Below are 13,516 nucleotides of genomic sequence, written 5' to 3'. Positions count from 1 at the left end.
CTTCAATGCAGACGAAACTGGTCTCTTTTGGCAAATGTTGCCGAATAAGACACTCACTCTTCATGGAACCTCATGCCATGGTGGTAAAATGAGCAAAGTGCGTGTGTCAGTGCTGCTTGCAGTGGGCCAACATGGATGGCTCGTGCAAGCTATGGCCTGTTGGAACCTCAGCGCTGACACCCTTTGTTGCACCTGGGTCCCAAGCCCCAAGGGTAGCGTTGGCCTGGCGGCCTGGGGCACAACTGGAAGCATCCGAAGGTCCGAGCAAAGCATGAGTCGACTGCTAACAGAACAACTTGTTTATTCTAGCATCGCAAAAGAGCAGGCGGTCAGGTCGACCGAAGTGGAGAGACGGGAGAGCACGTTACTCGACAGAAGAAATCGGAGCCTCTCTCGGCGTCCGGGAGCAGCTGCTCTTATACTCTCGGAGTCGAGGGGAAGAAGGAACGCCTCGTCAGAGGCGCACGTGATGTGCCGCTCGGGCACGTTGAGACGAGTAGGTGACGCATCCGCCGGGCCGGTGCCGGTCCGACCTCCTCGCTTCACAGTTGGGGGAGCTCCTATCCCCGGCTGCCGCGCTTTGACAAGCGTGGGCACCAACATGCACACACACACACATGCACACTTGAAGACACGTGGCATTGAAACATGCCTGGACGCGCTTAGCGGGGAGGCGTATCGGCGGCGCTGAACGGGCCAAAATGTCCGCCGCTTTGAATGAAGCCCCGGCGTCCGTTGCATCCGCGCCGGCTATACCGCGCGTTGTAGGCGAAACGTAACAGACCGCCCCGCCGGGGGAGGAGATCCCGATGGTCAGGGGACTGCATCTGCTGTCCGGAGGGATGTCGCTCGATGATGCTCATAACCGAAGCCGGGCGTCCTTCGGCGTTTCTTGAGCGCAGCGCACAGAGAAGGCCTCGTTCTCTCGTTCAGGTTCACACAGGACACTGCAAAGTGACTTCGGGAGAGTTGACATTTTTGTTCTCGTTCCCGACAAGCGTTAGAGCTACGCCGAAACTCAACCGCTCAGTCAGCAAGCACGAAACAACCCTCACCAAGTCCTGCCAGGCTCTTTCCCCTTTTATACCACTGCCTAGTTCCTGACAGTAGTCTAGCAGCACTCAAAACGCGTCCACAAATTGGAAAATTGCACTAGAAAGCACGTCATCACTTTGAAACACTAAACAAAAGCAATATGTTAAAAATCCTGCCTCAGGAAGAAAAACATCAGTAACAATCAACTTTGAGGCTGATTCCTACGTTAGGGGCTTCGACTTAAGCCATCGGCGTTACCGTTGAGACTCCCCTTTTTGTAACGCACCTCAAAGGAATACTGTTGCAAAGCGAGGCTCCAGCGCAGGAGGCGGCCATTTGTGGAAGAGATGGTCTGCAGCCATTGGAGAGGGCAGTGATCAGTCTCGAAGCATGCGAAGCGGAGATCGCAGCGAGCGACCGTACGCTAGCTCAGCTGGCGAAAACCCCGTAGCCGCATGCGGCGCGGTCCTCAATGCAAACATCATCCCAGGCAGACACAGCTCCCAGTCAGTTTGTTGTTCAAACCACAAAGCTCTCAACACGCGCTTCATGACGGAGTGGAGCTTCTCAACGGAATTCGACTGTGGGTGGTAAACCGAGCTGTGTAACAGCTTTACCCCACACCTTTCGAGAAAAGTTGTCGTCAAAGCGCTAGTAAACACTGTGCCCTGATCTGATTGGATTTCTGCAGGAAAACCAACTCGCGCAAATATGGACAGTAGTGCATTGACTATCTCAACTGAGCTGAGTTCTTTAAGCGGCACTGCTTCAGGGAACTTTGTCGCTGGGCAGATCACAGTCAAAATGTGTCTGTACCCCGTGGCTGTTACCGGCAGAGGTCCCACTGTATCAATAACGAGCCGTCTAAAAGGCTCCGTAATGATAGGTACCAACTTCAACGGCGCCCTCGATTTGTCCCCTGGTTTGCCCACCCGCTGACAGGTGTCACATGTCCTCACAAAGTGGTCTGCGTCCCGAAAACACCCTGGCCAATAGTACTCTTGCAAGAGACGGTCCTTAGTTTTCTTAACTCCTAGGTGCCCGGACCACGAACCCCCATGCGACAAGCGCAACAGATCCTGACGGTAGCACTGAGGCACGATCAGCTGATCGAACTCCACTCCCATGCGGTCTAGATACTTCCGGTACAGGACTCCACCTCTTTCCACAAAGCGAGCATTTTTCTTGGCGATACCTTCCTTGACAATGCAGCGTATGTTTTCTAGGCTGCCGTCCTTTTTTTGCTCGGCTATCAAAGCCGACCGGCTGACTTTTAGCAACCTATTAAGTCCGTCTGATGTAGGCGCGATGAGCAAATCTGCAGATAGCTCTTCTAACTTTCCCGTGTCGGGCATTCCCTCTCCAGTATCTGGTGCCTTCAACGCTACAGGCTCAATTTTATTCAGTTCGGACGTGCTCCGAATATCAGCTTGCTGCGCCTCTGACCCTTTCTCATTGTTCGACAACGTCGGCCCCGCAACTACCGCCTTTGCAGCGAGCTCCCGAACCTTCGATCTGGTTAAGGCCTGAATGCTAGCCTCACCAAACAAAAGCCCCTTCTCGCGCAGGAGGTGATCGGACCTGTTCGAAAATAGGTACGGGTACTGGGGAGGCAGCATAGATGACACTGCGGCCTCCGTCTCGAGTGCTCCGAAAGGTCCTTCAATAAGCACTCTTGCTACGGGCAGACACACGCTATGAGCTTCTACGGCTTGCTTGATCCATGCGCACTCGCCCGTGAACATATTGGGTTCTACGTAAGAGGGGTGAACTACATCCATCGTAGCTGCGGAATCGCGAAGCACTCGGCACTCTTTCCCGTTCACGAGGAGGTCTCGCATGTAAGACTCGAGAAGCTTCATGTTCTCGTCAGTGCTGCATAATGACAAAAACACGACTTTTGTTTTTGTTTCCGGACACTGCGCCGAAAAGTGACCCGGCTTCTGGCACGTATAACACACGCGCACTTGCCTCGTCTCGAACCGCTTTCTGCGTTCGGCTTCGGCTGCCGCCGTCTCCTTACGTTCGGTCGGACTTTCACTCGCATCCGCACTACGTGTGTCCCCCCTTGCTCTCATGGGCGTGAACTTCGGCCTCTCAAACTTGGAGCCAAATTCACCCTTTTGACCGTTCTTAGCTCCGCGAGCCCGACGCGTCACAAACTCCTCGGCTAGCTCAGCGGCTCTAGCCACCGTACTAACGTCTGGCCTATCCAAGACCCAGTACCGCACGTTCGCAGGTAACCGACTATAAAACTGTTCTAGCCCGAAACACTGCAGAACTTTCTCGTGGTCACCAAACGCTTTCTCTTCTGTGAGCCACTCCTGCATGTTTGACATTAGCCTGTAGGCAAACTCTGTATATGACTCACTTCTGCCTTTCTCATTTTCCCGAAACTTCCGACGGAAAGCCTCCGCTGACAGCCTGTACTTTTTTAGCAGACTCGATTTCACTTGGTCGAAATCCTCTGCCTCCTCTCTCTTCAAGCGAGCGACTACGTCGGCCGCCTCGCCGGGTAACAAAGTAAGCAAGCGCTGTGGCCACGTTTCCCGAGAGAACCCCTGCTTCTCGCACGTTCGCTCAAAGTTAACCAGGAACAAACCAATGTCCTCTCCAAGCTTAAATGGCCGCATCAGATCAGTCATTTTGAACGATACTCGTTCTCCTGCACCGTGTGCCTGACTTCCATTACGAGCGCGTTCCATCACGCTGCATTTCCAAATCGTGTTGACGGTCGCGCTCCTCTTTCTCTTTCTCTTTTTACTCTTCACGTTCGCACTCCTGTCTTTCTCTTTTTGCCGTCTCCCTCTCCTCAATGGTCTCAAGGCATTCCGACAGCTCGTCATCCTCAGCTTCTAACTCAAGAATAGCCCTTAGCAGTTCTGGTTTTCTGAGTTTGTCTGAGACATCCAGACCCAACTCTCTTGCAAGCTCCAGCAATTTCGGTTTGCGCAACGACTTCAAATCCATGGCTGCTCTGAATGCTGATTTCTCTACTGCCTACTATTGTCTTGCCGCAAACTAACCCGGCAGCAACGACAACCACAATTACCAGCTCTGTTTCTGACACTAACAAAAGCCTGGCAAAACTCAGAAGAAGGAAGTCCCGCACTCACCAAACCTCGCAGCCAAGAATTCAGCACAGTTGTTCCGCTGCAGGCAACCAGTCATCACACAGGGCTCGTTGCGCTGCTCCCGGATGGTCGCTGTGCTGCTCAGCATACAGTCAACCGCATATCTTCGCTGCTGGCCTCCGTTGTCGCGATCTCACCGCTGGCAGACAGTTGTTGGAACCTTAGCGCTGACACCCTTTGTTGCACCTGGGTCCCAAGCCCCAAGGGTAGCGTTGGCCTGGCGGCCCGGGGCACAACTGGAAGCATCCGAAGGTCCGAGCAAAGCATGAGTCGACTGCTAACAGAACAACTTGTTTATTCTAGCATCGCAAAAGAGCGGGCGGTCAGGTCGACCGAAGTGGAGAGACGGGAGAGCACGTTACTCGACAGAAGAAATCGGAGCCTCTCTCGGCGTCCGGGAGCAGCTGCTCTTATACTCTCGAAGTTGAGGGGAAGAAGGAACGCCTCGTCAGAGGCACACGTGATGCGCCGCTCGGGCACGTTGAGACGAGTAGGTGACGCATCCGCCGGGCCGGCGCCGGTCCGACCTCCTCGCTTCACAGTTGGGGGAGCTCCTCTCCCCGGCTGCCGCGCTTTGACAAGCGTGGGCACCAACATGCACACACACACACGCACACACTTGAAGACACGTGGCATTGAAACATGCCTGGACGTGCTTAGCGGGGAGGCGTATCGGCGGCGCTGAACGGGCCAAAATGTCCGCCGCTTTGAACGAAGCCCCGGCGTCCGTTGCATCCGCGCCGGCTATACCGCGCGTTGTAGGCGAAACGTAACAGGCCATTCGTGATCGGGAAGAGCAAGTCACCGCGCTGCTTCAAGAACTGTAAACAGCTTCCCGTCCGCTACGGTTGTAATAGGAAGGCCTGGATGATACGTCAACTTTTTGTTGAATGGCTGCAGGCTTGGGACGCTGAGTTGGGCAAGTCGGGCCTGTATGGCTATTTGCATGTGGTGTGTTAACTGTTCGGCCCAGACAACTGTTCGGCCTATCAAACGACTTGCAAGCTGCAGCACATCGAATTGAAGTTTCTCCCGCCGAACACCACAGCGAGACTGCAGCCCCTCGAACAGGGTATCATAAAGGCATTCAAGGTAGGCTATCGGAAGCGACTTATTCACAGCTCGTCATAAACCTCCGCATGGGAACTGATCTCAAGATTGACCTGCTCAGCGCGATCCAGATGATTACCGGCGCTTGGGGCGACCTGAAGCAGGCCACACTAGCCAACTGTTTCGGCAAGGCAGGCCTTGAAGTGGCTGGAGATGAATGTCCGGAAGCTTTAGATGACGATGAGTGCTTGGAGGACGCGTTCTGCGACTTGTCCAATTTTCCCGGCGCCATCCCGTCCGAAGTTACTGTTGGTGACTTCATTAACGCTGACAGCGAAGTTCAAGCGGTAGCCGACCCCGCTGATGAGGACATTGTGGCCGGAATAGCTGGCGTTCAAGACGGCGATTCCAGCGACGACGAGGGCAACGTGTGTTTTCGAAGAAATGCGTCCATGCACAGCCACTGAACTGGCGTCAGCGTTTTGCCTGATTCGGCGCTGTTGCGGCGAAATGGAAGGCACTGGGCTCTCGCACCTGGACAGTCTCAAGAAGATTGAGACTAGTGTTTTAAACTTCATTTCCCAGAGGAAAAAGCAGCCCAAAATTAGTGATTTTTTTCCGTGAAATAAAGCGCTTTCATATTGTGTGCACATGCTATGTGATTCGCGGCTGTTCCAATTGGTAAGCCACAATTTTTTATGATCGCGAGTGCTTTTTTAGCCTATATCTGTATATCGAATTTTCACTATATCGAACTATTTTCTGATCCCCGTCAAATTCGATATATCCGGGTTCGACTGTATAACGAAGTTGCACTTCCAGTGAAAAACTTCATGAAGTCGTGAATTTCGTTAATTCGAGGTTTCACAGTTTCAGCATTAAAAACAACTTCACAAATTCCCAGGTGGATATCTTGCACTTATAAATAAATTGCAAGAAGGCCGGGCCATAGTAGCATGGTTAAGAGGGCCAGTGCGGTGCAGATCGCGCTAAGAGCAATGCATTGACGTAGCTCAGGGCATCCGAGATTTGTGTGTGTTGTGTCGCGCGGCGCTGTAAATCTCGGACGCCGTAGCTGACCATGCTTAGTGCCTGCAGCCAGCACCCATAAATTAAAAGCAATTATGTAAAAAGATACGGATATTGAAAAGTCAGTTTCACTAGAAAGGTGGAGCATTGATGGCAATCGCAAGGAGACTGCATGAAGTAAGGTTTGTAGATTTATTGGTGTCACGTGCTTAGGCAAACATTTAATCTCACTTGATGACCACGAACTCAGTCACAACACGAGCGAGCACTTCGTACTGTGTCTCTGAAACTTGAGATTATACGACCACCAACACTAGATGTGTGGAAACAATCAAATGCGCATGGAGACACTATCCATTTCGGTTTGCCACGGAGAGATTACTTACAAGATCGATTCGGCGCGTGAGGAGGAGAAGGCAGATAGGCACGCGTTTCCATGTGCTTGATCATGTTACCGTAAGTTCACTCCCTCCTCATCCCTTTTGAACAGAAGGAATCATCAGTTGTCGTGTTTGTCCAAGTTATTTACCAATGCGACAAATGGCACAGCAGTGTTTCCTGCCTACTGCGTCCTAGCCCGCATGCTTTGGTAGCAGTTTTGCCACTCGCTTTCAATGCAGAAGGACGCTTGAAATAACTTTTGCCTCAGCCGACATAGTTTTTGCTGGATTTACTAGCCATACAGGCTTGAAGTACAGTCAATCGATTCTTTAACAGTACCGCACGAGCGTCGACTGTCAAACTGGCCAGCGCCTTCTAACGGCGCGAAGCGACGAGGTCAGCAAGAGTAGCGCATGAGCACCAAGTTCACCCGAAGCGCAAGTTTCATCTGCTAGACTCTTCCTACCGGCACAACCCGGCCCCTGGCATGATTAATTCGGTGCAAGCTTCTAGGCTTATTGGAGATAGCAGGAGCGTGTGCCCCAGGCTTGCGTCCTTTATTTTTTTTCGTTTTTAGCGTGTGCTGCTCTAGTGTACATGTACCAAGAAATAATGAACAAGCCGTGCAAATCTGCAATGCAACTGTATCACAGGGGCAAGAAAGGGTAGCGCAAGAGGGAATTATCAACTTTTTGATCTACTTTCAAATGTGGTGCAAGCTTCCTCTGCGTTAATCACGACAGGGGCGGTGTCATGCCTGTGGGAAGAGCTTAGCAAATGAAACTTGTGCTTCGAGTGAACTTTGTGCGCATGCGCTACTCTTGCTGATGTCGTTGCTTTGCACCCTTCGAAGGGGGTGACCAGCCGGCCAGCCGCCAGTCCATGCTCATGCCGTACTGTTAAAGAATCGGTTGACTGTACATGATTGCAATGGCCGAAAACTTCGTTAAATCGAAACTGTGTCACAAAGTTACTTCGTTAAATTGTGAAAAATAAATATACATGGTTTTTAATGCAACTAAGATTGGGCAATGAAGATAGTTTGTTACAAAGTGAATTTTGTTAAATCGATGTTCGTTATATTGAGGTTTGACTGTATATGGTAATGCAAGGTGCCAGTCACACTGGTCAGTCAACACATACTTTAAAACATGTCAGTCAGGGTTCAGTTCAAGTGCTCGGTGAGTCCGTTGGTCTGTGAATGGTAAAGTGCAGTGAGCTTGTGCTGGGTAAAGCAGCAGCACTGAGTTTTGTTGATGACATTTGAAAGGATATTACAGCCTCAGACGGTCACTAAGTGTCATGGGACACCATGTATTAAAATTGTCATGAAAGAGAAAGTCCACAACGTCTGAAGCAACTGGTCGGAAGCATTCTTTTGATCATGTAGAGCATTGTGTAATCAGTAGTGACAGTGGCTCACTTCTTTCCAGAAGATAATGTTGCAAAAGGATTGAGAAGGTTCTAACCAACATGGAAGAAGGGCTCAGCTGGGATGTCGATGTGCTGAAGATGCCCGGTAGGGAGCATAGACAGCTTCTTTCAGTATTGACAGAACTTGCGGGTGCCAAAGTAACGCCACAAAGAACAAGCTAGGCAACACCAGACGCACACAGTCATATGTTTAAGAAATATCAAGGTGTCCAGTGGTTGGGGCCATAGTGTTCCTACAATAATTACTAGAGAGAACTCTGGTGCTGCAGTCGTTGTACCACCATGAGAATGATGGGAAGTACATGGATTTGTCTGATCTTCATGCTTGTGGATTCAAACATTTATGTGGCTTTGTATATTACGCTATATAAATCTTATTGTCGTAAATTTCAACGCAATCTATGCTATTCGAAGTGCAGAAGACGCCGCGAACATGCACAATTGCTATTAATTGCAACGATTGAGCTTGTCCAGGTGGCTAAATCGAAATGCACCAAGCGTCTCAAGGCACTAGCCTGCCTGCGATAAATTCATAAGGGTGTTTCATTCGCTTCTCGATACATGCGTCCATGGCTTAATGGTTTCAATATCAGGCTTGTGTGCTGGAGTTCCTGTGTTCGAATCCTGCTGTCGGACAATTTTAATGATGTTTACTTATTTATTACGCAGTACAATGTTGAGAATGACGAGTTTACAAAGTCACAAAGCCATTTGAAACGAAAAAAGGCGAAATTTAGGCAAATCCATGTACTTCCCATAATTCCCATGCTGGTACAGCAGCTCTCATTGCACCTCCCGTAGATACTGTGCCAGAGTTCCCTCTAGTAATTATTGTGTGAAACTCTATGGTTGGGGCATCATGAAGCGTACGTAGTACTGTGGAATGCAGGTGTGTAGGGACAACAAGGGGGAGGGCAGGGCCATCATGGCACAGATTATGCCTATAGGTCTGCTTGATTTGCCTGCACCACCTGAACCAGTTCTCAAGGAGCTGCACTCTGTGATTCGTTTCAGCGGTGTAGCAATGGCATTATCTGAATCGCACCCTTCGTTTGAAAAGGTACAATAGAGGTGCAGGGCAGGTTCACAATTTTTGTGCATCCTTCCTACTGATGGTGCTTACTTGGTAAGCATACAGGTGCAAAGCAGCAGCACAGCAGCACACGAGCTTAAGCACTGGTGAAACCCCACTTACACATGTCTGCAGTGTTATGCAACGTGGGGTGTATTGTTTCCACGTCAGAAACCAACCATACCTATGATTCGGGACCTCTGAAATTTGGTGGGCGGCATGGATTAGCTGGGCAAAACATAAGGCCTGCACCGCGTCGGCACCTCGGTGTTTGTTTTCGAGTGTTTTGTTGAGCGTGCACCACTGAAGTTGAGCCGCACAATTTCTGAATTCTCATGCCCCACTATGAACTAGTTCACAGTAGTGCAGGCCAATCGAACTGACCCTATATAAGGTGGCGCTCTTCAATGTGAAAATACGAAATACAAATAGAAACGTCCCCAGGTGAGGACTCCAGGCACTGTATCAGTTGATGCAAGGTGGCATCATAACACTGCTTGTCACCGATGTGCAGCTGCTGAGTCACGGAAAAAGATGCATTCAGTTGTTTCACTACTACGTCCCACTTGATGACGTAGTTGGCGGCAACGTGTCTTCATCTGGAAGTGCTGTGACATCTGGTAATATAGTCAATTTCCATTAATTCAACCCTGATGGGACTGACAAAATTGATTGAATTATCCAGCAGGTTGAATTAAACAAGATGCGTAAAAAGTGCCGAAACACACCGCCAATTCATTTGGCAGTATTTGCCAGTCTAACACGCCCCCAGATCAAACACACCTACTTTCTATGTGTCCAAAGTAGAGAAATAATGCAAGAATTGCATTAAAGCTCCTGAACAAAATAGAAATCTAATGCGCATCTGATATTTTAGTAAGGAAAATATGTGTTGCACAATGGCAGCCAGTTTCCTAAAGTCAGTTGCGATGCATAGTTTATTTTTAATGTCAGCTTCGCTGCAGTACATTAGTGTTATGCGGTAAAGCGTATAAACGCTATGAAGCCGGTTTTGCATTTGTATTCGATTGCACCACGCAGGCAATTTCAACCCAGTTTCCTAGAAACAAAAAAGATGTACGTTAAAATCGGATAAATGTAGCAATAATACATTGTGAGCTATAGTAATTACTTGAAACTCTTTCTAGGGCTGGTAGAAAATAGGTTTTTGACAGGTGATGATGGTTTGTTCAACGCATTCACTGTCGCCTAAGCTTGGCCATGACAGACACTGTCACTAAAGGGGTCGCTCTTGGCATCACCATAGGGGTCAGGTGTGTGCATGCTGACTCTCCAAGTTCGAATTATCTGGCAAATGCCAATTTTAGGAACGAAAAAATGAAAGTTTATGCCCATAGAAATGCATGGGCATCGGCTGGGACCTTCTCTCAGGATTGAATTAACTGGAGTCAAATTAACAGAAGTCTGCTATACCATGTTATATCTCCGGCACATAGGGAGCAAAGGCTCCTCATCGTCTTCAGTCTGGTGGCCATTGATTTCATCTTCGAGGGTCACATAGCAATATTTAAAATATATATTTACACTGTGAATTTGTTCAGTTGCTTGTGCTAAACACCTGTTTAAGTTTTGCTCTTTTTTCCCCCTCATCAGCAACAGTTTTAAGTAGACAGTGACCCTTCATGTTTAGTTTTTGCAGTGCTCACCGGCCTCCTGGCAACATGTCTGTTCTGCTTTTTCCTTCCAGGCAGTGAAGATCCAACCTTGCATCATCTTTATTGATGAGATTGACTCGTTCCTGCGGTCCCGTGATAGTCAAGACCATGAGGCAACAGCTATGATGAAGGCACAGTTCATGTGTCTCTGGGACGGCCTCATCACGGACCCTGACTGCCAAGTGGTGGTAATGGGAGCCACTAACCGTCCACATGATGTTGACAAGGCCATCCTGCGTCGCATGCCAGCTATGTTTCATGTTGGTTTGCCTGTGAGTTACAAAGAAAACAGAGCTTTCCTTGACATTCTTTGAATACATAAAGTGAACAGTTTAGCTCAGGACGCCATCCCACCCTTAGGTTCCTTTCGATTAATTTTATCAGTAGACCAATCTTGCCACGCTTGGAGCACATGTGCATCTGCCCTGCGGGAGCCATGATAGCTATAGTTCTCGAGGACATTCCACTGTACTTGCACTGAAGATGACCTTGATCAGAATGCTGTGGCTCACTGCATTATGAATTTTGAGAATGGATTGTTATGGGAGGAGAAGCATTTCATGTAGGTGCGTCTCCTCAACCCTATTACTTTCTGTATAGTCTTCTCATCTAAATCTCCCGTGATCTATGCACTTCCAACAACAGTTGCCATTACCTTGCTAAGGACTTAACTGCATCCTTGGCAGCAGCGGCAGTGTACTGAAACCCATTGTGAGGTTGATAGATTGCAATTAGTGAATTTGTTAATAGGTTGCCTTGTTATATTGGGCAATATTACATTCTACACTCTTCTTTGCCTCTTTTAATATACAGTATTTTCAATTTTGGCACTTGTTGATACATTTTCTTTCTGTCACTTTTAAGTACTATAGATAAAGCAAAAAATGTTCTCTTAGGTGCCAGTTGGTTCTCTCTGTTGAAAATTTAGTTATAAGTAGGGTTCTGTCTCTTCAGAGTATATTTTGAGGCAAAATCAGGCAGTTTATTTTTCTCTCTCTCTTTCTTTTTTTCCTTTTCTTTTTTTTAAGTGTTTATATTTTATGAAAAAAAATAGGAGTTCACCTGTGCTTTCTCTTTTCCACGCAGTGAAATTCGGTGTTTTCCGGCTGTTTAACTCTTTGTACTGACATGATATCTTGTGCTGTTAACTTATTTTGTTGTTAAATGAAGGTCCTAGACCACTAAACCCTAGAAAAAAATTGTGACAAGCCTCAGAGCACTGTAAATAATTTAATATGATAGCTTTTCTACAGGTAGTTTTAGTTTAGTTTCCCTGGGAGGATACTGTGTGGTTACCATGAGGGAATATAGTAACTTTTGACATAGGTTCCGCGTAAATGCTCGTAAGCCTGTATAATGCCGTCAAACAGTAGTTGCTTATTTGGTGTTAAGCTGACATATGTATAGTCTTATCACAAACTGTTAACATTGAGCATTTTTTTTTTTTCCAGAACCAGCAGCAAAGGGCTGGAATTATCAAGCTAGTGTTAGAGACAGAAGGGGTAAGTAGTTTATTTTAATCCCTGTTGTGGGTCAGCTCATCTCGTCCACAGCTTTGTGAATGAAAATAAAGGGTCCACAACTGACTTTACTTTGTATATTGCACGTCTCCAAATCAGTCTGGAATAGGTTGGGCACGTCCTTTGCATTGTTTACCACATCTGTGATTAGTGCTGCTTTTCTTTGACATGTGTTATCAGAAAGTTCTAGACGGGGCCAGCTCACCCATGGTCAGGGGTTAAAGCTTACTGAAAAGCACATTTGATGCTTTAAGATTGACTGTTATGTTACCGGTTAGATAGTATGAAGCAGTGTGAGTGGTTATCTAGTTCCTGTGTAGTTGCTTATTGATTAGCAGGGTAGGTAAGCTGTGCATGTTGTAGTATATTCAGAACTGGGATCATTAGGGGGGAACAAATGTTTCTCTCTCTCTCTTTTCTTTTTTTTTTCAAAAAGTTATTTTTTTCTTTTGAAAATGTTTTGTACGCACGAGTGCTTCTAGATTACTGCTGCGTAATTTTCGAAACTTCCACGCCAAGTGCATTGTCTAGTGTCATTGAACGGAAATATGAGCGGGAAGAAATGGGAAGAAATGGAGTGGACAGGCCAGACGCTCAGACAGGCCAGGACAGAGTGTCTGTCCTGTTCACTCCGTTTCTTCCTGCCCGTATTTCCGCTCACCGACACTACATAACGCACCAACTGGCCCAACAGTCTACGCTGCTGAAGTGCATTGTCATTCTATTGCCTCACACACCAACTAGATGAAGTCCATAGCATGCCGCCAAACAGCAGAAACTGGAGAATGCACACGCACAACATGGCATCCAAAGTGGTGTGCATGGTCCCAATATTGGACACAAAGCTACACATGACAACTCTTGTTTTTGCTACATGCTGGCAAGCATAGCACAGTTTGACTGGCAGATGTTGGGATCAGAGGCTGTGCAAATTGTGACTGTGTTATTTGCCACGTGGCAACACATGATGGAGCCTGGAAGGTGTGGCAGGCAACAGAAAAGAGTCATGTTTTCATGCTGCCTAGGCAGAGCTTAAAACTGGCAGTTGCTACTCAGTGTTTCTTTATGATCAAGTCCTACTTTTTACATCTAGTGTTGCAACAGTGACCAGACTCGGTAGGCTACAGCTCTCGCTATTTACCTGGTTGCCTTGTGACCAGATCAGGGTGTTGCACATTAAACACA

At 48.0% G+C, this 13,516-nt stretch overlaps 1 protein-coding gene across 1 annotated transcript in view; it reads left to right on the top strand.

Annotated features, from left to right (window-relative positions):
- The window catches only part of LOC142585667 (outer mitochondrial transmembrane helix translocase-like), a 73,897-nt gene that overhangs the window by 44,302 nt on the left and 16,079 nt on the right, over positions 1–13,516 (top strand). Inside the window, exons 6-7 of the mRNA XM_075696604.1 lie at positions 10,844–11,083; positions 12,263–12,313. Coding sequence (XP_075552719.1) covers positions 10,844–11,083; positions 12,263–12,313 — 291 coding nt within the window. The remainder of the gene's footprint in view (positions 1–10,843; positions 11,084–12,262; positions 12,314–13,516) is intronic.

This window comes from Dermacentor variabilis, chromosome 1 (genome assembly GCF_050947875.1).
Source record: "Dermacentor variabilis isolate Ectoservices chromosome 1, ASM5094787v1, whole genome shotgun sequence".
Classification (NCBI taxonomy): domain Eukaryota; kingdom Metazoa; phylum Arthropoda; class Arachnida; order Ixodida; family Ixodidae; genus Dermacentor; species Dermacentor variabilis.
The sequence above is the reverse complement of the archived record's forward strand: the minus strand, read 5'-3'. Positions and strand labels throughout refer to the sequence as shown.